The sequence below is a fragment of the Crocodylus siamensis genome, chromosome 4, assembly GCF_052110815.1.
Source record: "Crocodylus siamensis isolate JL-2025a chromosome 4, ASM5211081v1, whole genome shotgun sequence".
NCBI classification, from domain to species: Eukaryota; Metazoa; Chordata; order Crocodylia; family Crocodylidae; genus Crocodylus; species Crocodylus siamensis.
Genome location: NC_143398.1, coordinates 145,991,659 through 146,018,968, shown reverse-complemented (window position 1 = coordinate 146,018,968; position 27,310 = coordinate 145,991,659). Strand labels below are relative to the sequence as shown.

At 52.5% G+C, this 27,310-nt stretch overlaps 3 protein-coding genes across 5 annotated transcripts; all 3 read right to left on the bottom strand.

Moving 5' to 3' along the window:
* Positions 1-39: 39 nt before the first annotated feature.
* Positions 40-13,974, bottom strand: LOC149866735 (uncharacterized). Of its 3 annotated transcripts, none has more exons than XM_090044070.1 (6): positions 13,915-13,974; positions 12,217-12,404; positions 11,726-11,829; positions 7,628-10,540; positions 4,388-4,596; positions 40-3,816 (listed from the first exon to the last, which is right to left on the bottom strand). In XM_090044070.1, the coding sequence occupies exons 2-6, from the start codon at positions 12,392-12,394 to the stop codon at positions 3,747-3,749; spliced, it is 3,474 nt and encodes a 1,157-aa protein (XP_089900196.1). In that variant the 5' UTR covers positions 12,395-12,404; positions 13,915-13,974; the 3' UTR covers positions 40-3,746. The 3 variants fall into 3 exon arrangements, with proteins under 3 accessions (XP_089900196.1, XP_089900195.1, XP_089900198.1); XM_090044069.1 differs by lacking the exon at positions 13,915-13,974 and adding an exon at positions 13,605-13,797; XM_090044072.1 differs by lacking the exons at positions 4,388-4,596; positions 13,915-13,974 and adding an exon at positions 13,605-13,797.
* Positions 13,975-15,420: 1,446 nt separating this feature from the next.
* On the bottom strand, positions 15,421-20,545 carry IFI35 (interferon induced protein 35). The gene is made up of 10 exons (XM_090041166.1): positions 20,464-20,545; positions 19,878-19,909; positions 19,465-19,554; positions 19,139-19,297; positions 18,683-18,799; positions 17,985-18,138; positions 17,485-17,591; positions 16,934-17,123; positions 16,509-16,615; positions 15,421-15,785 (listed from the first exon to the last, which is right to left on the bottom strand). Exons 2-10 carry the CDS (start codon positions 19,893-19,895, stop codon positions 15,594-15,596), a joined length of 1,134 nt encoding a protein of 377 aa, XP_089897292.1. The 5' UTR covers positions 19,896-19,909; positions 20,464-20,545; the 3' UTR covers positions 15,421-15,593.
* A 1,289-nt stretch (positions 20,546-21,834) lies between these two features.
* Positions 21,835-25,197, bottom strand: RPL27 (ribosomal protein L27). Its single transcript, XM_090044068.1, has 5 exons — positions 25,070-25,197; positions 24,738-24,820; positions 23,911-24,080; positions 23,091-23,201; positions 21,835-21,923 (listed from the first exon to the last, which is right to left on the bottom strand). Exons 1-5 carry the CDS (start codon positions 25,173-25,175, stop codon positions 21,875-21,877), a joined length of 519 nt encoding a protein of 172 aa, XP_089900194.1. The 5' UTR covers positions 25,176-25,197; the 3' UTR covers positions 21,835-21,874.
* Between the last annotated feature and the right edge of the window lie 2,113 nt (positions 25,198-27,310).

Sequence of the window (27,310 nt, the reverse complement as noted above, 5' to 3'; positions counted from 1 at the left end):
TTTGCCCGTGGCCCATCACAGCAAGCCACATGTACCTCCCCTTCCCCATCTCCACCCCAGGCCTGTATGGCTCCATGGCCTAAGCCCTCCCCCCAGTCTGGGAGCGACTAGATTATTCAAAATCTTAAATTCTTACTAGTTGAATGCAAATTAATAAAAATGGGGAGAGCTGAGATTATGCCCTGGAAAAATATAGTAAACTGTTCTAAAATGACTTAAGAATTTTTTTTAAAAAGGTAAGACACAAGACCTACCCTGCGCTTCAGTCACTGACTCTCATTTGCCAGGCTTTAAACTTTCTTTTAAGGTCTTGCATTCACTGACAACTGCTGAGACTCCCAGTACCTAACACTCTTGGCAAAAAAGTTACTTGGAACAACACCAATCCAGTTTAGGAAATGCTCGTCCAGTTATGGCCCCTCATTGCTTTGCAAAACCCAGACCAAGTCTTTGTAGTGAGTTGCTAGTCTGTCCTCACTGGATAGGTAGCTAGTAGGAGTATGGTTTATAAAAGCCCCAGTCTGGCATTATTCCCATATTGTTTTTTATAACCTTTCTCAGTGCTCTGTCAGAGTCCTCAGGAGCAGGCTTAGGCAGGGTAAGAGCTCATTGCAGCCCTGACCCTATGCAGTGAGCGTCCAGTAGATTTAGAAGTGGTCCTTCCCCTGAAGAGCCACTCCTGTTGGCAGAGCAGTGACTACCACAGCAGAAAAAGGGATGATGACTTGCAGCGACCTAGTAAAACAAGCAGGTTGGGTGAACATTGGACATTAAGCAATGAAGTAAACAAAAAACCCAAGGGCTGCTCCTTCAGCTTGAACTCTGCCATTATGGCCAAAGGTACTGGCAAACCTGAATTTCTCTCTAGATCTTTAAAAATTCCACACCTTGGTGCTGAGCATGAAACATTTTGCAAACGGGACAGGAGTCTGCTGGACACAGAAGATGAGCCAACCCAAGAAGCTGGCTGACGTGGGGTAATGGTGCTTTGCTAATCTTTTTAATTCTAACAAGTCATTTTAGAGCAGTTTACTATACTGTATAGCCAGCACGGGCTTGTTGTGGGTAGGTCTTGCTTGACCAATCTCATTTCCATCTATGACCAGGTGACCTATCACCTGGACAAGGGAGAAGAGATTGTTGTCATATATCTTGACTTCAAACAAGCCTTCGATCTAGTATCCCATGATCACCTCTTGGCAAAACTGGCCAATTGTGGCCTTGCGTCCACCATGACCTGCTGGCTGGGAAATTGGCTCTGTGGTCGGACCCAGAGGGTAGTAATTTGATGGCAGTCACTCATGGTGTCTGTCCTGTGACCAGTGGGGTCCCCCAAGGCTCTGTCCTTGGACCCATATTGTTCAACATCTTCATTAATTATGTGGACATTGGAGTCAGGAGCAGACTGACCAAGTTCACCGATGACACCAAACTTTGGGGCAAAGCATCCATGCCAGAAGACAGGCGGGTGATCCAGGCTGACCTGGACAGGCTCAACAAATGGGCGGACAAGAACCTGATGGTATTTAACACTGAAAATGCAAGGTTCTCCACCTTGGAAAGAAGAACCTGCAGCATCCTTATAGGCTCGGCAGTGCTACACTGGCTAGCACTATGGAAGAAAGAGACTTGGGGGCCATCATTGACCACAAGATGAACATGAGCCTGCGATATGATGCTGCATCTAGTAAAGCGACCAAAATGCTGGCTTGCATCCATAGATGCTTCTCAAGCAAATCCCAGGACATCATTCTCTCCTTGGTGAGGCCACAACTGGAGTACTGTGTCCAGTTTTGGACTCCACAATACAAAAAGGATGTGGAGAAGCTTGAGAGAGTCCAGAGAAGAGCCACGCGCATGATCAGAGGTCAGGAAAACAGACCTCACGAGCCATGGGGCTCTTTAGCCTGGAAAAGCACAGGCTCAGGGGTGATCTGATGGCCACCTATAAGTTTATCGGGTGACCACCAGGATCTGGGGGAATGTTTGTTCACCAGAGTGCCCCAAGGGATGATGAGGTGGAACGGTCATAAACTACTGCAAGACTGTTTCAGGCTGGACATAAGGAAGAATTTCTTTACTGTCCAAGCCCCCAAGGTCTGGAACAGTCTGCCATCGGAGGTGGTTCAAGCACCACATTGAACACCTTCAAAAGCAAACTGGATGCTTCTCTTGCTGGGATCCTATGACCTTAGCTGACTTCCTGCCCTTTGGGTTGGGGGCTGGACTCGATGATCTTCTGAGGTCCCTTCCAGCCCAAATATCTATGAAACATTTTTTCCAGGGTATAAACTATGCTTTTCTTCCTCAAAACTGGAATAATTGTACTAAAATTTAATACAAGTTTAAGTTTTTTGGTTCTTTTTTTCCCCCATGACTTTAATTGTTGGGGGAAGGAGGAGGAGTGCACTTCATAAGCTAGAAAATAAGGTAACACTCACTCAAGCTTCACACTGGTGCCGGAGCCCAGAAGCAAGAAAGGAACCCCGCGTTGGGAGTAAAAGGAAACCTTACTCTGTAGCTTCATCTACTTGAACCCAGTGGTTCTCAACTTGTTTGGACACATCTTTAAGAGTGCCAGCTCTTAGCCTTTTTTTTGCCTACAGGAAAATAATAGGTTGTTTTTTCCTGAGGTTTTTTTTTTGCAACAGAAGGCTACAACTATGGATTTCTGTTTGAAATCTCTGGGTTTATCCTGTGAATCTTGTTTTCAAGCCTAATCATCCTAACATTGCATCACACCCTGTGGTACCCTTGAAAGGATCAAGGCACCCCAGGGTACTTTCACACCCTGGTTGAGAATCACTGCTTTAACTAAAATTATCTTAGCTGCTCTGTAAGGGTTAAAGTCTACCCTGCCTTTTTACTGTTCAGCCTTTAACTGTCAGTACATTCTCTTGACACCCTGTAGTAAAAAGACCCAGGCCCTGTATGTAGCCTCCTAGGGCCTATGTAATCTGAAAGTAGTGGCCTATGGTCCTTGTATTGCAACAGTTGGTTGCAACCCAGCTAGAGACGCAGACACTTGGGTTGTCCCTAGTTCAAGACGAGAACAACTAGAATCAACAAGGAAAGGAATAAGCCATGTTTGTTTATAATACAACTGCCAGTGTCAGGGATCCTGGTCCTATTGAGACAGCTGTCTGTGGAGCATGCCTCTGCAGAGTCCAAGGCTTGCTGCTGTCCCTGGCATTGGAGAGGGATAGGGAGCTCAGGTCATGTTTGTTCAAGGAAAGGTCAGCCCAAGTTTACAGGTAAGGTGCATGACAGTGCTTCAGGGCCTTAGTACTGTCTGACTATTCCAGCCAGCTGGAACCCAACTTTGCTGGCCAGGAAGGGCAAATGCAGTTCTACATTTGATCTTAAAAAGACTAGCAGAGCAGGTAGATGAATGCTTGCCCATCCCTTGCTGCAGTCAGGTCTCTGTATCCAGCTGGGCCTACTACCGGAGTTCTGGAAACTGAGGATAGCTTCAAATTTTGTGGTGAAACCAGCTCTAGGGGCCTGGCTACTATTTGGCTGCTTAACATAAGAGGTCTAGGTGGCAGCTAGAGCTGCAAGCTGCATTGGTTTCCATCCAGCAATAGTGAGGGGACTGCAGAGCTGGGAATTGACCTTGGGATGGGGGTTGCTGGCTGCTGTAAGGTGTAGGTGCAGGAGAAAGCTTGGGCAGGGCCCAGAGCTTTTGGTATGCAGAGATGTTCCAGCTGGGTGTAAGGAGGATGTGGAGTTTAGCATGGAGAGCTTCACTCAATGCCTAAATTCTTCAGCACCCTGAAGACCTCCTTGAGGTACTGGGAATCTGGGTAGCCATTCCTGCAGAGGAAAGAGCAGGTGGGGTGAGGCAGTGCCAACTGTGAATAGTAAGAACACATCCTGTATACCAGCTGTCCTAGCCCATCTCTTATACCCTATGATTTTAAGGAGGGAGGCAGAATATAACAGCTCTTCCTTGGCTGCAGCCCTCACAGTGGAGCATGAGACCAGCAACAGAGCTATAGTCACCACTTACTGCCTCCTGTCACCGCCTTGCTGAAAGGAGAGGTGTAAAAGGGGGAGTTGGGGGAGTAGGGAGGGTGAATCGGCATTCAAAGCAGGCCCTGTCTGCTCTTGCTCAGTAAGGACTAATCAGACAAACCTGTTGCTGCAACAGCTCCCACTGAAGGAAGAGGGCTGTCCTGGTTCAGATTGAGGTTTCCTGTGGTACTCAGCTACACTGCTGTATGGGGGTGGGGTACTAATTCCTTCCTGCAAGCCTGCCTGCCTGCTACAGGTGGTGTAACTGTAATAGGTGCCTGGATGAATCCCAGCACCCAGGTCTGTTGGGTGCAGTACCACTCTCTTTCAAAAGAGAGCCACAGCTGTGAGTCCCATTGTCAGAAAGTACCTGGGTTTGCCCCCTTCCAAGGAGGTCTTGTGAGGAATGGGGCCCCATGTCACTTTCTCTTCTTTGCCATCAGATCTGATCTGGAATGTCAGCCCATGCTCAAATGCCTTCTTTAGCAGCTGCGCTGTCTTCTTCCCCTCCCGGTTGTCAGGCAGAAAGGCGAGGAAGTGCCCCCCCTTATATGGCCTCCCTGGCCGGGGGTCTTTGGCCTTTAAACAGTAGAGGGGAGGGAAGTTTTTTTTGAAGTAATGACCTAGATGGGGTCAGCAACCCCCAGATATGGGCCAAGCATGCCACGTGAGGCCATTTGCTTGGCACACTACCACCAGTCTGGGCTCTAGGCAGCTACTGCCAGCCACAAAGCCCAGGCTGCTCCCAGCAGGCAGCTGTGTGGCTGCAAGCCCTGTCATGGTTGGCAGCAGCTACCCAGAGCCTGGGCTGGCTGCAAATGGGAGGCTGCAAACATCTGTTCTGGGCTCCGGCATTAGCTCCCTACTGGTGGGTGCATGCGTGCCTTGAAACGAACTTTGTCCAGTGGCCCAGGAGCCCAGCTCTGTCTGCCCACACACTGGGTTCTGTGCATTTGTCTGCCTCAGTCTTGTCCTGTGTGTGCACACACGTCTGGTTCTGGATTTGTGTATGCATGTATCTGTTCTGGGTGTGTTCTGGTTCTCTGTGCATGTGGTTCTCTGTTCATGTGTGTCTGGTTTTCTCTCTGCTCTTTTTTCTTTTTTTCTCTCTCTTATTTGTCTCTATTTTTTCTCTCATTGTAACATGCTCAACAGAAATGGAATACACAACAACAAAGGCAACACTTACGATTATTATATATACTACTATGCAGTGCGTCCTCCCATGTATACCCTGCCCCCCTCCCCCATTTTGTTTTTCTGCCATGCTGGCATTCTGGCACCTTCCAAGGTAGACACTGTGGTTTTTTTGACACTCTGGCCAAAAAGCATTGCCTACCCCTGACCTAGATAGTACTGTGGTGGTGAGAGGGGCTGTGGGTTAACATTCCCCCTGGAGCAAAGAGGAAGCTTCTGGGAGCACTGTATTGCTTTGCTCCCCACTGGACCTATATGAGGTGCTCCTATCTGGTGCCCTCTATCCTGCAAGATGGTGACAAGGAAGAGGGCAAGTAGCTGGTACTGCTGCATATACAGCAACCCACCTGGTTGATCACGTCTACACCAGCTCACCCCTGGGGAAGAACAGTCTGCCCTGAGTAAGGAGGAGGAAGAGGGGAAGGGCCCCTCCATCCCAGTGCTGGTGAAAAAACAAGCACTGACCTGGGCCTGGGATAGGTAAGTGCTTGGAAGAGAGATGGCTCCTGAGCACACTTGGCAAGAGTCCAGGCTCAAGAAGCCCTAGTCCCTACTGGCGTGGGGGTGGGAGTGAGGGAATGGGTGCTGCATGCTCTTCCTACTGCTAATAATGAATCTTGAGAGGACATGCCAATGTAATATGGTCTCGAGTGTCCCCTGCCCCTTGCACTGACAGACAGTTGATGCTGCATATGGAACCACTAAACTCTATGCACTCATGGGGTGCGCAAGGGACCAGGACTGCTCAGGATGTGCCAGCTTCGACTTCCTAGCCATAGCCCTGCCTGACAGCTGTGCTAAGGGACTCAAGGGTGTGTGAGGGGGGAGTTACGGTACAGCCATGCAACCACTTACCCAGACAGTAGTACTACGCTGCCTCCTCCTCAGCCCCATGCCTGCTGGCTCTGTCTGTTTATACAGAGGCAATGTTTTTGGCTGGCATACTGAAAAAACTGCAATGTCTACCTTTTAAGGTGCCAGAGTGCCAGCAGGCCAGAAAAACAAAACTAGGGTGGGGGGTACATGACAGGACACTGCATATTAATATAGTTAATAATAATACATGTTGCTTTTTTTTTTTTTTTTTTTTTTTTTTTTTACAGTAAACACCAGGTTTTCTACAAATTCTAAACCTGGTGACACTAAATAAAACTTCATGTACTGTCTTTGTTGTTGTGTATTCTTTTTTTGTTAAGTATGTTTTTGAGATGAGAGAGAGAGAAAAGAGAAAGAAAAAAGAGAAAAAATAGAGATAAAGAAAGGAGAGAGAGAAAAAAGACATGAAATAGGAAAAAAGGAGAGAAGAGAAAAAGGAGAAAGAAAAGGAAAAGAAGACATGAACAAAAGACAAAAGAGAAAAAAAGGAAAAAGAGGAAGAAGTTGTGTTCCTCAATGCCCATGTCTCCCATCGCTACTGGCTGCAGCTTGCGCCTGCTGGCCCAGGGTAGCATCCAGCAGAGGGAGGCAGTGACACCACAGCAGCAGCCACCAGGGCTGGGGCACTCAGGCCTCCCTGAAAGTGATGTGGGATGGAGCGGGAGAGCCTGGGCAGATAAACAACCCATCCCACCTGGTTAGGGGCAGCGCCAGGGCTGGGTGCTCAGGGCAGGGTCTGGACTGTGTGGGGAGAAGCAGGTGCAGAGAGAGGTACTATGGGCAGGACAGCCTGGCCGGGCCCTTGGAAAGGCAGCAGCTGGAGGAGAGTGGGGGCCAGGCAGGAAGTGGGGGCTGCCTCAGGGCTCTGTAGACTTGGGCTGTGGTGGACTGGAGGGGACACCCAGTGGCACCCCAGGTGGGACCTGGCCTGGCTCTCACAATTCAGCAGGGATGGGTTGCAGCCACCCTGCCCATGAGGGAATGCCACCTGGCCAAGGCAGCATGCCAGGTTCAGGGAGCTCCCAGCTCCAGGCTCGGCCTTCCTGCATACTGGGCACAGTGCATGTGGGGTGGAGTCACCCCTGGTGCAAGGGTCTGGCCACAAGGCCCGGCTGCAGTAGCTCCTTGGGCCCCAGGAACAGCTGCTGTGGGCAATATTCTAAGCTGAACCAGCTGGGAGCCTCCAGCACAATGGCCCTCTGAATTGGCAGGAACTGCAGTTGGCATTGGGAGAAAGCCAGCTCTCCCACCCCAAACCAGGTGTAAGGAAGCAGGAACCCAGTCCGAATGCCCCCTGGGTAGATGCTCCTCTGCTGTACTGCCTGCACCATCCTCCCTCATGGCTTCCCAATGGCTGGCACACTGCACCCACTACCTGACTGAACAGGGCCAGAGCACCTGTCTGTACACTTGCTACTTCATTCCCTCTGACTGTGTCACTTGTGCAGGTGCCACACCCACGATTGGCCTCTGAGGGGACTATACCACCCACAGCAAACACCCACCAGATGGGAAGTCCCTCGGCCCAGCTACCTACCCCTTGCACCCCATCTGGGATGTTGTAGATGAGCTTGAGTGTCGGGTCACGGTAGAAGCCAGGCAGACTCTGGGACAGGGAGCTGATCCTGAAGGTCCCTTGATTGGCTGTGGAGGGGGTATTGGAGCAGAGGGCCAATCTGTCCTCTGCTGCAAAGCAAGTCCTGCATAGGGTGCGGCCGCCTGGGGCCCGACAAGTTGCCGTGCGTGAGGTCTGGCACTGGTCACATGTCTCCAGCTGGTGCTGAGATGCTTCCTGCCCAGGGCCAGAGCTGGGGCTCCTTGGCTGCACCTCTGAAGCCTTGGGCTCTTCCTGTGTGTCCCCAGCTTCTATTGTAGAGGAGGGCTCTTTCTGGCTTCCAGGCTGCAGCATGGAGGATCTCTCCCCCATGGCCCGGCGTGGCTGGGTACTCACAGAGCTGCACAGCCAGATAGGCAAGGACTGTGGGGCACCATCTATTGTGGGGAAAGGGGGCGGCAAGCTGCCTGCTTCCTCACTGGCGCTTCCTCTGCTCCTGTCTCTTGTAAGCTGGAATTTGTCAGGCAGGACCTGCTTTACTCTGGCCACCTCAAGCTCTCCCACTGGCCTCTCCTCCTTCTGCAGGTCCTGAGAGTCCCTTGGGCTCAAGTGCTGGATGTCTGCTAAGTTGGTGTCAATGTGACCACTGTCTCCCTGCCCATCCCTGGAATCAGGCTGGTAGGTCAGGTCTCCCGGGCCCAACACTGGCTGGGAGTCGCTGGTTTTCAGGATACTCCTCATGAGACTCTCTGGTCCAAGTTCATCAGCTCCAATCTGCCCAGAGCCACCCTCTTGCATGTCTGACTGATCAGTGTCACTGCAAATCTCCAGCTGCTTCAAACCCATCTGCAGGGATCCCAAGCTGCAGTGATAGCCTGTGCCCAGTGGAGGGTCTGGACTCCTTGCCTCCTGGGTGGTGCCTGGGCACTCTGTGCCTCGAGTGCTGCCTAGCCCTGGAGTCTGGGGCGAAGAGTGCAGTGCATGCAGCCTCCAGGCAGAAAATCTCTGGAAGACCTCACTCACCTTTGGTAGCAGCCCCTTTGGGCAGGTGAGCTGTAGCTTGTACCTGTCTTTACTGAGATGCACCTGAGTTGAGCAGCCTTTCAAGAGACTGCATAGCTTAGCCAGGTCCTCATCGTTGGGCCCATCTACATCAAGCTCAGAATAGCTCAGACTCTGGTAGATAAGAGTGGGACACACTTGAAGACAGAGAGACTGCATCTTCCACTTGGCTTGGAGAACTTTGGTCCTATCCTCAGCTTGGAGCATCAGCGAAGTACAGCCACTGCTGCTCTGCTCCGTGAGCTGCACGCCTGCCTCCCTGCATAGCTCTTCAATAGCAGACTGGTGCACATCCTTCAGATATGCCCACTGCACAGCGTCCAAGCTAATTTCCTCCATCACCCCAGGGTCTCCCCTGGCTGTCTGGCTGGGGTCTTGGGGCTTGCTGCTTTCTTTTGACTGTGATATGGAGAAGCTATTGGACCGTCTTAGAGTTCCTTTGGATAAAAGGGGTTTGGAGTCCAAGGCAGAACAGGTTCCTGTTGTATCAAAGAGGCCCAGGGACTGGAAGGCATTTGACATACTGCTCAGGGGCTGGGGCTTTACAGGACCAGAGCTTGTCAGGCTCCCAAGACTCTGCCCTCCCTGTGGGCTGCCCTCTCTGTTGCTGCTGACCAAAATGAGGTTCTTGGGTCTTGCCCGCAGGGAACTGGACTTCATTCGATCCAGTTCCTTCTGGTCCTTCTGCTGAGCCTCTGCAGATGGCTGGTTCTGTGCTGCTGGACTGCTCTGGCCAAGAGTCTTGGCTTCCTTCAACCAGCTGCCAGGAAGTTTCCCCTGCCCTGCCATCTGGGAGCTCTGATCCTGCATGGGCCACGCACCGGTACGGGACATGGCTTTTGGGACACTGAAGTTCACAGCCAGCTTGTGTTCTCCTTTTGGTTCCAACCTGCCAGGCCTCAGCCTTGAAGTGGACACATCTGCAGTAGGTGCAGGCTTGTCTACTCTGTGGAGGGCTGCTAGGTTTGGGGCCAGGGAAGCACTGGGTGTCTTGAGCACATGTTCAGCCTCTAGCCTAGTGCTTAGATCCTGGATGTATTGCTTAGCCAGGGAGAGGTCAACCATATTCCCTATGAGACAGAGATGCTTCTCATCTTCATGACAGAGCAGCTCAGGGTACAGCTTCTGCAGGATGCTTGGCAGCCCCCCCCACATTCTGCTGTCACCACTCAGCTCCCTCTTGCTGATCTTCTCCTTGCGCAGACTGAATTCCAGCTGCTGGTAGAGTTGCAGCAGCACCAGACGGGCTTGCACCAGGGATCCTATGTCTCCAGGCTTCTCTGAGGAGGCCTGCAGGTACAGAATAGTGACACCATCGCTGCTGACATCCACCACATCTACCTTGTGCTGGTGCAGCACCTCTTGGTACTGGTCCCTGCAAAACTTCTGCATGTACAGGTAAATGTCTGAGTCCATCACCAAAGAGAAGTCCTCCAGCTGCTCCACAGCTTCTCCATCCACAGGCTCTCTGTGCAGTGGGCGTTCAGCAGCCTCCTCACATGCCTGGCTGCCACTTGGCTGTTTCTTTGTCCGTGGCTCTGGTGGGGGGGAACGGGACACTTGCTGGGAATCAGACATGTAAGGGACCTTGGCCACATGGCAGGCTCCTGCCAAGCGGCTCTCCATAGTGGGCTGGCCCCCAAGGTTCAAGCTGTGCAGCAGCTGGTTGCTGAAAGCCTGCATCTCCATGAAGGGCCCCTTAATGGTGCACAGGGTCTCCCTGCGGTCAAAGCTAACCTGCACATTACTGTAGTCCTTACGCAGGTTTCTCAGGAGGGTTTTGCCATCTGGGAACTTCCCATAGTCGATTATCATGGAAACACCCACAAATATCTGCAAAGATTACACAAAAGAAGTCAGAGGGCAGCTACTGACAGCATACTCCCATTACACAAGGGAGGCAAGCATCCTGCTGCCATTCACTCCAAGAGCTGGGAAACAGGGACTGCTGTGCACTCCAGCCCCCTGAGCCCCTGCCTTTCCAGCTGTGCAGCTCCCAGAGTTGCTCCAAGTCCAAAAGAGCCAGCACTCTGAGCTCCCTTCCACCTAGTGTATGCTCGTCCCAAGGTTGGATACAGATTTCCACATGAACACAGACAACTTCTGGGGTCTGGGAATGCTTGTTGTCCCAGTGTTTCCCTTCCTTCCCTCCTGTGGATCTGGCTGGGCTTAGCCAGGGATCCTTGGCACTCCTCAGGGATGTAATTAATAGGGGAGACTAGTTGGCTCAGGGCAGGAGCCAGCAACCTAAGGCAAAGGCTTGTCCCTTCCACACTTAGAAAAGGGTCTGTGCTTACATCAGCTGTATGTGCAGGGAGCTGCTCAGACCAAGTGACCTCAATAAATTCTGCCTCCCCAGAGCTAGATACTTAAGGGCTCTTTTGCAGAGGGGTGGGATCAAAGTGTCTTTCTCCTCCCTCTACTTAGACTGTCAGGCTGCCTGTCTGACACAACACAGAACTGGGTGGGCGAGAGCTGCAAGAGACACAGACAGAAAGCTCCAATGCCAATCTTCTGCATTCAGACAGCATAAAGCTAAGAGCAGCAGTGATGGGAATAAGTTTAACAGCCTCAGCCCCCAGCCTTTCCCCTAAACTCCCACAAGAGGGAAACCCCTACTTGTCTAGCTAATGAAATGACCAAGAAACAAACAGAATCCCACCCCTCCAGCAGCTGTCTGTATACACACAGGCTCAGACTAAGCTTTGTTTCCTCCCCCACACCATTCCCTCTGTGCTGGGGTAACTGCAACTGCAGAAGGATCAAGTGTGAGATTGCCCATGCCACTACCCTGCAAGTGGGTGTTATCAGTGAAAGCCCCTTTCAATCCTTGTTTAAATATGAATGAAACAAGTTTGTTTTAAATCCAATGAGGATTAGAGGCCTCTAGGCTCTACCTCCTGTTGAGGCACATTGCCCCCCTGGAGTACCAGCCTGGGCACTCACTGAGCTATTGCAGGGGCAGGTGTGTGACTAGCATAACCAGAGCTTCTCCCAGCACATGCTGCAGCTCATTACCTCATCAGGGCTTGGCTCAGCTAAGGCCGCAGTCACCTTCAACAGGTACTTCTTTCCACCAGTCGATAAAATGTGGTTCTCCATCTTCAGGACCCGCTGAGCCACTAGACAGGGGACAGCAATATAAACCAATGAGTACCTGCCCCCTCTAGCCTGGGCAGCTTGCAGCCTGGGAGGAAAGCGCTATAGAGCCTAAGCCTGTAAGGACATAATTTTTGCCTCTTGTAACATGTCACCTGAACATTATTGTGGTGCCAGACAAGTTGCAGGATAGGAGGCTCCTTGTTCTCCCCTAGTGGCATGAGCCCAGGGAGAAACAGGCAGCAGGGGACCAAGAGAGTTCCCAGACAGGACTAGGGCCTGATCCACTGTCCTCCCATCTTGTGCATGGGACACGCACCTAGTTTCCCTCTGGGGATCTCTTGCCGGTTATAATTTGGCCCCCACCCCCACATGCCGTTTAGTGCTAGCTTGCCCTCTTGCCCTGTTACCTTCCTCCTCTTCAAAGGTGATGAGGGCATGGCTTGGGCAGTCAGCTGTGATCTGGATGTCAGCGATCTCACCCCCACCATTACGGGTGCGCAGGAAATGGATGGTGAGCTTGTCAGCAACGCTCTCTGGTGGGATGTCTGTCGGGATGCCCCCCACACGCACTATACGGCCAGCCATGTGACCAGATCTGTAGCAGGAACAAGAAAGTGAGGCCACATGCTGAACTCCCCAGCTGGTCACCAAAGTGCCCATAAATCCACTAGATGCCAGCAGCCATGCTGGCAGTAGTGACTGTGGCACCAGTCTTGGAGGCAGGAGACCACAGACAGACTGCAGACCTAACTATCGAAGGGTTAATATTATACTCATCTCTGTGGTAGCTGAGCCTAGTGGTTAGGCCCCAGCCCCCTCCTCTACCCTCAGCCAGTCCAGCTGTATGAGGAGGATGTGATCATGGTTGCACAGAGCTGTGCAGCTGAATTCAGCTTGTCTGAAGTAATTCAGGGTCCTCAGACTCTGGGACATGGGCCCAGAGCTAACCTTGAGTAGAGCCCTGCCTCACTGACAGGCACTGGAAGACCTTAACAACTTGGAGTAGACCACACTTTGCGGCCCAGTTTGACTCTGTCACACGCAAGGGGGAGCCCAGGGGAAACCAGGTGCAACTGTGTCCCCACCACCATGAATGCTGCATGCCTCCCGAGGCTGAGGGGGCACGGCGAGCTCCTGCAGGCGGTGGTGGCAACGGGGTGTGGTAGTGGCCAGTGGGGAGCTCCTGCAGACAGCTGCAGCAGTGTCGGTGGTGCCAAGTGGTGAAAAACAGAGGATGTAAGGTGTCCAGTTTTATATCAATAGAGGACACAGGACCAGAAAACTAGATGGCCCTCTATAAAACGGGACGAATGGCCACCCAATGCACTGCTGCAGGCACCGTGAGGCACTGAGGTGCCTCATGTCAGGCCCCAGCAGATCAGGTGCCCACCTGGCAAATGCCTCGGGCCACTGGGGCTCCTGGAGCCCGGCTGGGGGCCGGGGGTGCGCAGGCAGCCGACAACGGGGGGGTTAACACCTACCCGAAAGGCCGTCGTGCCCGTGCTCGGCCTGTGGCCTAGCGCCACCCCGCAGCGCCAGAGCGGCCCGGGACACACATAGCCCCCCGGGCCCAGGCTCGAGGCACTGCCAGGGCCGCCCTGGAGGACAGCGGCCGGCCCCGGGTGTCTCGCAGGCCTGCCCGGAAAGGGGCCAGCTCTGCCGGCTCTTCCCTCCTCTCCCCCGGGGCTGGGAGCGGCAGCGCCCGCCCGCCCTGCGCCGGGGGCCCCGCTCTCCGCTCCCTCCTCCCGCCGCGCCCAGGCCCAGGCGGATAGGAGCGGGCCGGGCCCCCCGCTACCTGCGGCTCCGATCCCGGCTCCGGCGGGGAAACGAAAGCGAAAGGCCAGAGGAGCTGCCCCGCCCCGCGGCCCCGCGGCGGGGGTGGGCGCGGGGCGCAGCTGCGTAGAGCGGCGAGACGAGCGCCGCTGGGCCCGGGCTCCGCACCCGCGCTGCCCTACGCCCGGGGCGGCTGGAGGCAGGTCAGGCGAGCTGGTCCGTGCGCTCCAGCGCTGCCCGGGGCTCACGGGGCCCCTGTCCCGCCGCTGGAGGGCACCCCAGCAGCTCCCACAAGGGGGACCTTCCTTGCCACTGCACCCTCTAGCCCTCACCATTGCACCAGGACCCCGCAGGCCTGCATCTGCTCATCCCAGTGTCCAAGCGGTTGCTACCAGAACCAGGAAGCTAATAAACCTCCTCCTGCTCCTTTTCCCCCCGCCCCCGTCCTGACCAACAGCTAGCCCTTCGCTAGGCCTGGTGCTGGACACCCTGGAAATGCCATCAGGTGGGGCCTGGTCTTGTCCTACAGCAAAACTTTTGCTACCAGGATGAGCCAGCCTGTCCAGCAGCAGGTAGGTTGGATTGTAGGACGAAGGGAGGAGCTAGGATGACACTAGGCACCTCTCTCCACCAGACCTTGGAAGGAAAAACCATAGATGTACCCATTCAACAGCCAGACAGCTGAATCTGGCCGGCCCGCATACACAGGCTGAAAGGAGCGGAGTAGGTGTCCTTACCAATCACAACTTTGCACAGCCGCTGTAAGACCCGGCACCTGCAATGGCTGATGGGCCTGAACCCCAGTCCAGGTGTTCATCTGTACAGCAATGCCCTGGGTGTGTAAATGAACCCAGCAGAGGATGTGCTTCCTGCAAAGCCCAAGTCAGCAAACTACATCCTGCACTTACACACTCGTGAGTGCTTGCCCCCTCTCCCCACTTGCTTCCAGCAGGGCCCCTGAGTTGCTGTGGTGACAGAAGAGCTGGTATTCACACTCCTTCACTTACCCCATGGGGAGGGAGAACAAAGCCTGATTGGAATAAAGCACCGTCAAGGCCACTGTACTCAGTAAATGACTGGTGATGGTCGTGGTGTCCCATGCTCCTACTGTGCTTGGCACAGGTTCTCATCTGCTTCCAAGCTGAGCTAAACACTGCTTATTCCACAATCCAGAAAGTGGTTTGTCCTTTTACCTGCTGCTCACTTCACTTTATGCAAAACATCTTCCATGACAGATTCTAGCATCATTTCATAGCATGTGAAGAAGCAGGTTGTCACCTATGAAAGCTTATGCCTCTCAGTCAGTCACCAGGGTGACACAGTGCCATGAAGTCCTTTTAAGGGTGATGCACAATATTAGCACTGTTAGATATGCAAGCACCTAAACAGGGTTAACAAGATAAACCCAGAGATTTCAAACAGGAATCCATACTGTCAAAAACACTGATCTGTAGTGGTCTTTCTGAGTTCTTTGCCACAGAAGAATTGCTCTATAATTTTATGTAGTTAAAAAAATGAGAGAAAGATAAGAACTGAAGTTTTTTGAGGAGTGCCCTAAATCTAACAAGGGGTGCCTTGAGTCTAAAGAGGTCGATAACCACTGCTCGAAAGTGCTACTCTACCCTGCCTTCAGCCTAACATCCTAATGGATGGCCAAGGCTCTCCCCTCACCTCCACTGCTTGGCAGGGCCTTCCCACTGCACAGCACCAAAAGCAGAAAGCCCTAAAATAGGTTTCTTGCTTCAATTCTCTCTTGCAAAGTCCTTATCTCTTAGTAGCATCCAGATCTAGAACAGAGAATATGGGGGTCAATAAAGAGTCAGACCCAAGACTGCAGGCAAAGGAACTTAAACAGCTGTTCCAACACTTTAATTCCACACAAAGCAGACCACGTGCTCCATTATAAGGTTTGATTAACTGGTAAAGCCCTTCAGAGAGAACTCTGCCCTCTCAGACCCAGTCCTCAATCCTGAATGCCAACCATGCTCTGGCTATTGACTGGGGAGGAGTATCATTCCGTGTCTTCCTCAAAGATGGCTAGCCCATGCTTGCCTGCTGGGACATAGCCAATGGCATCCACCTCACCTCCACCCTGGCTTGGCTTCTGGAAGTGAATCTCCAAGGCATCCTGCATGGCCTCCTCATCTAAAACATCTGGAATCCCTGACAGGAGCACAGTCCTGGTGCAGATGGATGGACGGAACTAGAGGAAAGAGAAGATGAGTGAGCCTGCCAAAGCCCTTGAACACCGCTGGTTCTTGCTGGCACTGTCTCCCTGGGCTGGTGCCTGAGCTGTGGGAAGGGCAGCTGCGGGGAAGGGAGAAAGGAGCCCTTTTCTGGCTAGAGTTGAATGTCACATTCAGATCTCAGCTCTAGAATCAGGGCAGGGCAAAGATGAGAAACAGCAGGGCAGTGATGAGATAAAGTAGCCCACACTAACGTGCAAACCCTCAGCCCACTGACTGCAGGACCTAGGGGCATGACAAGTACTTCATAAAGCCCCTCTGCCTGGTCTGGCTCTGCTGAGACAGTGCCAGCTGCCCCTGCCTCCACCTCAGCTAGGTCCCTCCTTTCCCCCTGGGAGGAGTAGTGCAACCCTGGTGCATCTAGCTGGGCTTAAATTTCCCCGCACAGGGACTTACAGGAATGCAGAAGGAAGCTTTCCTAGTAGGATTCTCTGTTGCCAACTCTCAGCCTCTCCCCATTTTGGCCTTGCTGGGGCACCCAGGACAGGGGAGCATGTGCTACTGTACAGAGTGGGTTGGGGCTCATTGGGAGGGCAATGGATAGGGGTACACTGAGATTTTTCAGTGCAGTGAGGGCTGGACAAAAGTGCACTGGCGTGTAGTGCATTTTGGGAGCAAGCAGAAACAAGCATGTAGGGTTCATATAAGGGGTGAGAGAACACTGGGGCTCCCATACCTACCTGCACGTCTGCAATCGCTCCACTCACATAAGGTGTCACTCTGACTTCATGTTTCGTCTTCCCAAATTGGATCTGGAAGTGCCCTTTCTTTATCAGCTCCTCCGCCACTACAGAGGGAGAGCGGAGAGTCCTGAACACCAGCTACCTTCATCTTTGCTGTGTGCTTGGAGGATGTGGGTTCACTCAGGTACTAGCACAGGCACAACCCTATGGAGAGCCCATAAGAGCCAGAACAGCCCCTGGGAGCTGGAGCTGTCCAGTCTGCCCCACCCTCCTCCTCCTCCCTCTCTGCTGCTCTCATAGACACAGAAAGGAGTTCATTCCACTCCAGCCCTGTAGGAGAGCAGCTGGAATGGCAGCTGACAGGGGGCTTGCGTCTAATCCCTCCATGCTGATGGCCCAGCGCTTAAGGTGTCCACACACACCTCCATCATGCATGAAGGACAGCACCACGTGCCTCGTGTCGCTCAGGAACTCCCTCCATTCCACCTCACCGCCCCCGTTTTTCTTCTTGCTGAAGAACAGCTCCAGCTTGTCCAGCAGCTGCTCCTCAGACAGATCCAGGCTGGGCAGGCTAGATACCAGCACGCGCCTGCTGCTCCTCTTCATCTCAATCTGCAGAGCCAGTGTGGGGCTGTTATGGCTCTAGCCACGGCAGTGGGACCACAGCTGCCAGGACACTGCAGGGTTTTGCAGGGGTAGTAGTGGCAGTGAAGCTACATTGCCTATGCCTTAGACCTGGGTACCCACCAACACTGTATTGGGAAAGCTTCAGGCTAATTATGTCTTTAGTTATCTTAGTAACAGACACTGCTCACTCAACAGTCAGGTATATGCCCATGGCAGGGACAGGAACCTGCTTGGCTCAGCCTGGCCCTATAGTGAGTGTGTGTTGGGGAGGGGCAAGTTCTTCTTTGGGAGACAGGAGTCCTAATTGAGGGTGTGATAGGCAGGTTGTTTGGGAAACAGGCCTCACCTCCAAAGATGATGGCAACAGCAGCTCTACTGGCCCTGCCCACACTCGCACCCGGCATTCATCCAGCTCCACCTCATGTTTCTGCTTCTGTATGATCCTGCGGGCAACTGTGGACAGAAAGAAACCCATCAGGTCTGCAGGGGGTGATGGGCTGCTCTGGAACCAAAGAGGGAACCCAGAGCAGGACATGGCACCAGCCAGATGGACAGAGAGAGGCAAGGCTGTCAGGCATGGTCTTGACTCTCTAATTTGGTGGTGAGATCAAAAAGGTAGCAGGGCTCTACAATACTGATGGGGCAACTCCAGGCTCCTATGTGAGAAGCCTATATGCCAGGGCCCCAACCCCAGCCCAGGGCCCTCTGGAGAAGGAAGCCTAAATAGACACTGTTCCATGTAACCCATGCACTGCACATAGCCATGAAGGCCTCTTGAGTATGAGGCTGTGCACTGAGCAGAGGTAGGCTAGCTGGCTGGGGCTGCAACGCTGTTCTCACTCTTACCTTCCGGGTTCTCAAAGGTGATGAGTGCTGAGCCACCAGCCAGTGGGTACTGGATCAACAGAGTCATTGCCAGTGAATTTGTGTCCTCCCTAGTCATGTGTCCTTTGAACACCATCTTCCGCTCCAGCAGGGAGGGCAGCACCTGGGGCTGAGCCTGCAGGGCAAAATAGGACATGGTTGTGGCCCATGGTAGGCCACCAGTTCAAAGCAAGGGCATGGGGCTCAGTGGCCCACCCCACAGAACCACTGCTAGGGACTCAGTAATTCCCAGTGCCCCAAAAGCTGCAGCCTTTGGTCTGGTGTCCTATCCACTCTCACCAGTTAAGCAAGGTCAATGACAGAATGGTCATGTAGGAAACTTTCAGGGAGTGTACAGGTGACCCCAAAGGGATACCTGGGCCCCAGAGGTGGGAGTGATCCTGATGCTGCACGTACTGTGCTGTTGAAGGCAGCCTTTTCAGCCAAGATGCAAAAATTAAGTCCTGAATGAACTGTCTGTATTCGCTCAAAACCCTTGGCTGGGCACAGCATCTACTCCAGTAAAACCCCAGCTTGAAATATTCAGAGGCTTCTGTGGCCCTTCAAAGAGAGCTGGAGCCCAAACTGACGTGTTCTGTCATAGAGCCCAGCCAGACTTGGGGATAACTGCCAGCTGCAGATGAGGTGAGTGTGACACCTGGCTGAATGCTCCTCAGTACCTTTTCTTGCTCATTGTAGGCATCTCTCCTCTTCTCCAGCTCTTTCAGTTCTTCTTCCAGCTTCTGCTTCAGTTGCAGCAGTTGGCTCCTTTCCTCCTTTGCTAAATGCATCTTTGTCTTTGGGAAGAAAGGAACAGCTCAGCAGCAGCAGAGGGGACACCATTGAGGAGGTGGGCAGCATTGCCAGGCCATTCCCCATGACTCCACCCTCCCCACTGCTCTCCTAATGCCTCTTGCTCCTGAGGGACAGACCCCTGCTTTCTACCCTTGCAGCCCTAGCACATTTCTGAACAAAGACAACTCATTGTACCAGAATGTGGTATGGTTCTGTGATAATTAGACAGACTAAAAGCATCACAGAAGTGTGAGGTCTAGTGACCCAATAGTGTGGTCCAGTCACCACTCACACCCTCAGCAGAGCCTGTCTAATAGCAAAAGTCTATTCCATGAACAAACCTGGTAGGAAGCTGCCAGCTCACTGTTCAGAAGTGCGTCTTTCTCAAGTTTCTCACGAAGGTGTTCTGCTTCGTTTTGGAATTCTTGAATTTTCTGCTCAGAAGCTTCCTTTGCTGCTTTCAGGTCTGCTCCATCTTGTTCCAGGGCAAAACAGCGGTCCTGGAAAAGGCACCACAAAGCTTGGTTAGCGCTGTCCCCTGCCCCACCATTGTGGAAAGCAGTTGAACAACCTTTTTGCCCAGGAAACTCCAGTGTATAAAATACACTGTATATTAGAGTGTATAAAATATGACATTGACTTCCTGTGGGGAGGGGCAGGGACACACCTTGTACTTCTCAATTTCCTTCTGGATACATTCAGGTGTCATTGTCAGAGAGTTCTTCAGTGAGTCTTCATCCGCCAGCTGGACGAAGGACTTTTAAAGGTCAAGAAAGGTTAGTGAACCTGCAAGTTTCCCTATCTACCCCAGCCCTACACAACACAGCACTTCATGAAAAATGTACAGAGATGTGTGGGAGCTTTCTGTGAAACTGAGACTTTCAGCTTACCTTGTGGGGGTCTCTGGCCCTGTGTTCTTGCCCAAAATTAGAGAGAGCTCCTTGTTATCAACTCCCCAGTATGTTTCCACCCACAGCCATTCCCCCTGGGAAATGTTCCTGCCAGGACAACTTCCACTTTTGCTTTTGAAAAAAAAGCAGGTGGTAGCAAGGGCCCATAGAGTGCCTGTTTAGTGATTACCTCCTCCAAATCCGTCATTGTGATGCTTGCACCTGTGAAGGGAAAGCACCAGGATGTCAGAACTGGGCACCAAAACCACCTCTCCGCCCTCCCCTTGGGCAGGCTTTGCAGCACCAGACATGGCCAGCTGTGCTGGGGGGGCTTGGGTAGAAACCCGTGTCCTGCAGCCCACCACTACAGCATCAAAGGGCGGGGAAGGTGCGCTGCAGGGAGCTGGAGCCCTGGACACTGGTCTGAGTTTAAGTGTTTGGCCTGAAATCGCCCTGCTTGCTGGCCATGGGTACAAGGTGCCCAGTACTCTGGGGAGCAACCAGGAAAAGCAAGCGAAGACAGAGCCCTGGATGTCAGAGAGGGGCAAGGGAGCCAGGCAGCAGCTCCAACAGAGGCGGGGAGCCAACCAGGCAGGGAAACCTTCCTAGTGTACCCAGTAGCTGGGCCACAAAGGGACCAGGGAGGAAGGGGACCCGCCTGGAGGGGAGAGCAGGGGCACAGTTTACACTTCCAGCACAGGGAGCAGCCAGCCCTCACGGGGCGCACACCACAAGTCCCCCCCACCCCAGACACCCCCAGCGCCGGACCCCCTCACCTCACTTCCTGGCCCGGCCCGGCCCCACTTTCACTTTCGTTTCTGCCGGGGCAGCTTCACCACACGCCCCGCCCCGGGAGGGAGGAGAGGAGAGGAGAGGAGGGCCGGCCCCGCCTGCTGCGGGCAGGACGGCTCTGAGCCCTGTGAGCCCGGCCCCCTTCCCGCGGCCGGGGCAGGAACAAGTCCCGGCGCCCTCGGCTGCCTGTACACACGGGCTTCACCCTGAGACAGCAGACACAAGGCTGCCGGTAGCTCCACAGCCCCTGCCCCCTCCCTCAGGGGCAAGCAGTCTGGAGCGGTACACAGGCCGCTCAGCTTTAGGCCCGCCCCCCTCAACGAGGGTCTCTTGAAGACAGCAGCTTTTAAGGCATCCTTGCCTTCCCCAGAAGGGCCCTCTCTCAAGCGCGCTGTTCTGTGGTGGCAGAACAAGGGTCTCAAGTTGCAGCAATGGGAAGTTTAGGTTGGATGGTGGGAAGAATTTTCTCACTAGGAGGGCAGCCAGCCAAAACTGGAGCAGGTTACCCAGAGGTGGCAGAAGCTCCATCCTTGGAGTTCTGTCTAGAGAGCTTTGGCTGGGATGATCTAACTGGGGGGAGTCCTGCTTGGAGCAGGGGGCTGGACTAGATGACGTCCTGAGGTCTCTTCCAACACTTAACTTTCTATGACTCTATGATCCATTTACTTGTTCAGTTGCACCATGGGTGACTGGTGCCTCCTGAGACTGGGGAGCAGTTTGTGGGTGGCAGAAGTGGCAGTAAGGCAGCAAGCAGCGACTACCTACAGAAGCCAGTGTTATCATTACTTTCTCCCTGACCTTTAAGCAATGCCCTTAATTTAAGATTCTAATTTATCTTCCACTCCCCAGAAAACAGACAGCAGGAGATAGGTGGAGACTATTTAGATAGGACAAGGCTGCCCCCCCACAAAAGGAACAAGCTTATAAAAGTGACGAAGACCATTTAGTGACACCCACACTTGCTTTGAACAAGTTACCCAATTTTTCAGAAAACCAAAGCCAGCAAAAAGCAGCATTGAGACTTTGTTCTTTTTCTTCTTTTTGTGCATGTAAAATGCCTTTGCTTGCTGGAACCACCTTTCCATTTTTCACCTTAATTTCTCAGAATCTCCCTCAAGTGACCCTGCCTTTGAAAAAAGGAAGTGGCTTTACTTTTCCATCAACACTGAATGGGAAGAGCAGGGAGTACTCTGAAGTGTCCTGGGGTAGTATTTAGTTCCATTTAATAGCCAATAAACCCTCCCAGCCAGAGGGCTAATTACTCTCTCAGCTTTTGGGTTTGAAGCACAAAGCAAGGGATGTTTCCACACAGTCAAGTGTTCAGTAGAGTGAAGACATCTTACAAGGCAACAAAATGGTTTTTAATAAACATTTATTGATGCAGCCATTCAAAATTTAGAATCGTAGCTTCTGGAAAAACCACTTATTCTTGCCTGTCTTGTATCTGAAAGAGAGAAGCAATCCACACATCAGGTAACATTCTACTCCAACAAACTGTCATGAGCAAGCCATACCCCCATCCCTCTGCTTCGGGAGGCGGCTCAAATGGGTGCCTTTACCCTTTGCCTGCTGCAGCTGCACCCTCTTGTGACAGCCTGTCCTTATATGCAATGCATCAGGAGCTCACAGCAGAGCTCCTAGTAGTCCCACACTCCTGACTTCACAACATAGTCCTCATGGGGCAGTTTCTCAAGCAACATGAAAATGCCACACCCCACAGATACTACCTTAATCAAATGGGGGAGTAGTTCTGTTAAAGTACAATATTCAAGATTTGTCTCCTAAAGTTAATAAGAAAGTTGCAGGCCTGAGTTAGCTTGTTGTCAACAAGATGTTCCCAACTAGAAAACCACCACAGGAGGTACCCAGAGCTAGAAGCACCATGGCTCAGAGCACCAACCCTCAGCAGTTTCTGGACTGTTTCTTTTTCTGACTTTGAGCTCATATATAGGTCACTCAGAAGAATAACAAACCATGGAGTGCCAACTGCTGCCAGCACAGCCTGGGCACCCTGAATTTCCATATACAAAGGGAAATCCAGCCAAATGGAACAGAATGTAGCGAGCCAGTTGTCAGCAAAATAAAGCAATAGCCCCTTTGTGATTCCACTTATTATTCGCCCTATGCTGGGTCCAGGTCACCCATATGATCACAGGTTCTTCCAAAAGTGCAGTATTAAAATCCTATCAACACAGTACTTTCCATCATAGAGCACTGTGCAGTCCTCAGGGATCCCCAAGTCCGCTATGAGAGTTCAACTTCCATGGGGGTGGGGAATGGGAATGACACTGGACACTAGGATCAAAGTGAAACATTACAATGACCCACCTGAAGATGGGGACAATTTAGGTGAGGAATGGAAGGGTACAAGTAGGATTTGGGGTGCAGCCAACATACTGGCATTATACCACCCCCATTAAACTGTACTAAACTCTACATGCTCTTTGCGTCTTCCAGCCAATACTTATCAAGCCTAACATTTCATCTGAAATGAAGCAAAAAGCCCTGACTGCAGGCTTATGTCTGCCTGAATCACCTCGACAATGTCAAAAGAATGACAATTCTACGTTAAAGTCAGCTGGGGGCAAAAAAAAAGGAGCTTCCAACTCACCTTTCCTCAAATTTCACCTTGGCTTCACGTCGTGCTTTGCGTTTCAGCGCAGGGTCCCGGAACACATCCTTATTGACAACAGTTTTGTCCAGAGGAATATCAACAGAATACCTGAAAAAGACAAGAGTAGAATGAAACAGCCAGGACACACTGATGTCCACACACCAGGCAGAGAAGCAGTGGGCAAATAACTAAACCAAAAGCTAGATAACAGTGGCAATTACAGTAAATCCAAGGACTTGGGGTGGTGTCACGCCACTCCGGAGATCCTGAAGCCATAGGCCCCAATATGCATCTCCGAGTACTCTGAATATTTCTGTTCTGCCTAAGGCTCCACATTTATCAGGAAACAGCAACAGAGAAGGGAGGGAATACAAAAAGCATTATGTAGTTCTGCTCCAATCTATGAATTTCCCTCCAACAGGAATTATTTCAAATCTCCTTTGCAGCTCACAGAAGGGAAGCTGTCCCCCTTTCAGCCAAAGAAGCTCAAATATAAACCACTATCAGAAGAGTTGCAATAATAGCTCAGCCAGTGTGCTCATGCTCAAGAGACAGCACTTGTCTAAATCCCAATAAGAAAGAAATTGGGAGATCGTTAGCATTTAATCCCAAATACTATTCATAGCTGTCTACAAGTCATTTTCCAGCACCAAGTTATTTTCTAGCACCAAACATTCAGCCACACTTACACACAACTCAGGAAGAAGCCCAGGTTTCTGGGTTTTACCAACAAGAAAAATAGCTTTTGCTATGATGAAGTAAGCCAATGTACTGGTTCTATCAGGAACAATCCAGTAAGCTCTCTCTGCCCACTCACCTGGTGGGCATGAGGTGGTTGTAGTTGTACACCTTCACAAAAGATTTGATCTTGGATCTCTTTGCTATCTTTTTCTTGCCCATTGCAGTGGTTACCTTCCGTGGATACCGATCAATACCAGCCACGAGGGCATGGCTGTAGGGTCGGTCTGAGGTGCCATCATCAATATTCTGAATGAAGCAGATGCATAAACAAGAGTTCAGGATTCTAGGAGTTCAGCAGTCAAATACTAAAGCAGACAATGCAACAGAAAATGTATTATACAAACAGGTAAGAGTGCGAGCAAAGGAGCTCACACTATTCCAGAAACATTCACATGTCTCTTCTGCAAGCAAGCAACCCCCATTAAATCCTTTACTATCAATTAACAGCATAAGGCCCTGCCTAAGAACATTAGCTCTGAGAAATAAACATTTCTGTTCTCAGCCTTTCATAAGGCTACATAAAGCTGCCATATTTTCAGAAGGTCTTAGTTAAAGAAGGCAGCTATATCAACATCATCTCCATGACCTGCATCACACAAGCATGGTCTAAGACTCATAAAACTTATTTAAAATATGTAGGAACTGGGGCCCAGAAACACTGATTTACACACACCCAGAGCAATGGAACTAAGCAGCAAGAGCTGGATCTCACTGGCACCCCCAGCACCATGCACCTCTGATGGGAGGGAGGCCGACGCAGGCAGCACAGAAGCAGCTCTTGGCAATAGCAGCAGGTGCACTATAATCCTTCAAACCCGTGCCTGTGTCATGCCACTGCCATGGGGCAGAAGCAACAGCCCGGGTGCTGGGTCCCCCCGTCCCCAGCAGCGCCCACAACGTTACCTTCACGATGACGGCTTTGCGCCCCGAGTAGCGTCCAGCCAGGACCAGCACCACCTTCCCCGGCTTCATAAACTTCCCCATCTCTGCCAGGGAGACAGACACAGAGAGGTTTCAGGGGCAGCGGCACTCCGCCCCACAGGCCCCTCTCCGCACGGGGCAGCCCGGCCCTGACCAGGGACAGCGGGCCGCGCTCCCGCCGCAGCCACAAGCGGCCAGGCCCCCCACCCCAGGCAGGGACACCAGCCCCCCGCGATCTCCCGCCCACCCGTCCGCTCCCCCCGAGGTCCGACGCCGGCGGATGGCGGCGGATCCTCCCGCTCGCTCTTACACACCGACGACCCGGCTACGATGGCTCCCGGACCGGAAAAGGAAGACACCAGAGGCCCGGCGCCTTTCACCCGGCTTCCGGTGACGCAACCCCGTTTCTTGTGCGCGCATGCGCGGAGGTCGAGTGTTGGGACGCCTAGAGCGGGGATGGCTAGGTTAGTGCTACACTCGGTTCCCCCGGCCCAGGGGCGCCCTGCAACCCCGCTCGCCCGGAGGGGGAAGCGGCTTCTTCCTCCCCCGCCGCCGGGCCCTTCTTGCTGCAGCCGCTGTACGGTATGAGCTTTCTCGGGCTACACCTCACTTCCTCCGCTGACAGACTCAACATACGCTTTAGTCACAACGTATACAGTATAACAGACGCGTTGGCGAGTCCAGAGTGCTCAACCTCCAGCCCAAACCTGGCCCGCGAAGCCGGGACATATAGCCTACAGGGGTTGCCCGGAGGAAGGGAAACTTGGCAGTGGGAAGCTGTGGAAAGTACCACGACTGGCTCCAGCTTCCTCCAGGCCATTCCAGCAAAGGGGGATCAGGGCCAGGCTGCCCCGGCACATCCAGATCTGCCCAGGCTGCTCCCCTCAGTGCCTCTCTCTATGTCTGGACCAGGGCCACTGCCCCCACCCCCTGCATCCAAATGTGGGCTGTGCCACTTCCCATGCCTCTCCCCCCCACCCCCCGCACGTCCCCAGATTAGGGCTGTTTTGCCCCACCCCTTCAGGATAAAGACTGGGATTGGGGCTGACTGATACCAGACAGATTTCATAGACGTTAGGGCTGGAAGGGACCTCGGGAGATCATCGAGTCCAGCCCCCTGCCCAAAGGGCAGGAAGTCAGCTGGGGTCATAGGATCCCAGCAAGATAAGCATCCAATTTACTCTTGAGGGTGTTCAATGTAGGTGCTTGAACCAGCTCCGATGGCAGACTGTTCTAGCCCTTGGGGGCTCGGACAGTAAAGAAATTCTTCCTAATGTCCAGCCTGAAACGGTCTTGCAGGAGTTTGTGACCGTTCAACCTCATCATCCCTTGGGGCACTCTGGTGAACAAATGTTCCCCCAGATCCTGGTGGTCACCCCTGATAAACTTATAGGTGGCCATCAGATCACCTCTGAGCCTACGCTTTTCCAGGCTAAAGAGTCCCATGTCTCTTAGCCTGTAATCGTAAGATCTGTTTTCCTGACCTCTGATCATGCACGTGGCTCTCCTCTGGACTCTCTCAAGCTTCTCCACATCGTTTTTGAATTGTGGAGCCCAAAACTGGACACAGTACTCCAGCTGCGGCCTCACCAAGGCCGAGTACAAGGGGAGAATGACGTCCCGGGATTTGTTCGAGAAGCATCTATGGATGCACGCCAACATTTTGGTCGCTTTACTAGCCACAGCATCGCATTGGAGGCTCATGTTCATCTTGTGGTCAATGATGACCCCCAAGTCTCTTTCTTCTGTAGTGCTATCCAACGTAGCACTGCCGAGCCTATAAGGATGCTGCAGGTTTTTCCTCCCAAGGTGGAGAACCTTGCATTTTTTGGTGTTAAACACCATCAGGTTTCTCATCTGCCCATTTGCTGAGCTTGTCCAGGTCAGCCTGGATCACCCACCTGTCTTCTGGCATGGATGCTTTGCCCCAAAGTTTGTTGTCATCGGCGAACTTGGCCAGTCCACTCCTGACTCCAGTGTCCACATCATTAATGAAGATGTTGAACAGGATGGGTCCCAGAACAGAGCCTTGAGGGACCCCACTGGTTACAGGGCACCATGATGAGTGACTGCCATCAATTACAACCCTCTGGGTCCGACCACAGAGCCAGTTTCCCAGCCAGCAGATCGTGGTGGAGCCAAGGCCACAACTGGCCAGTTTGGCCAAGAGATGATCATGGGATACCAGATCAAAGGCTTTTTTGAAGTCAAGATATATGACATCAATCTCTTCTCCCTTGTCCAGGTGATCGGTCACCTGGTCATAGAAGGAAATGAGATTGGTCAAACAAGACCTACCCACAACAAACCCGTGCTGGCTATCCCTTAGGATGTTAGCCTAGGCCAGTCCCTCAAGGATGGCCTCCTTAATAAACTTTTCTAAGATCTTCCCCAGGATAGAAGTCAGGCTAATGGGCCTGTAGTTAGCCAGATCCACTCTCCTCCCTTTCTTGAAGATCGGCACCACATTGGCCTTCTTCCAGTCTTCGGGCACTACACCAGATGAAGGTTGGGCTGCTCAACCCACCTGCAGGCCAGTTAGGCCCAGTGGTAAT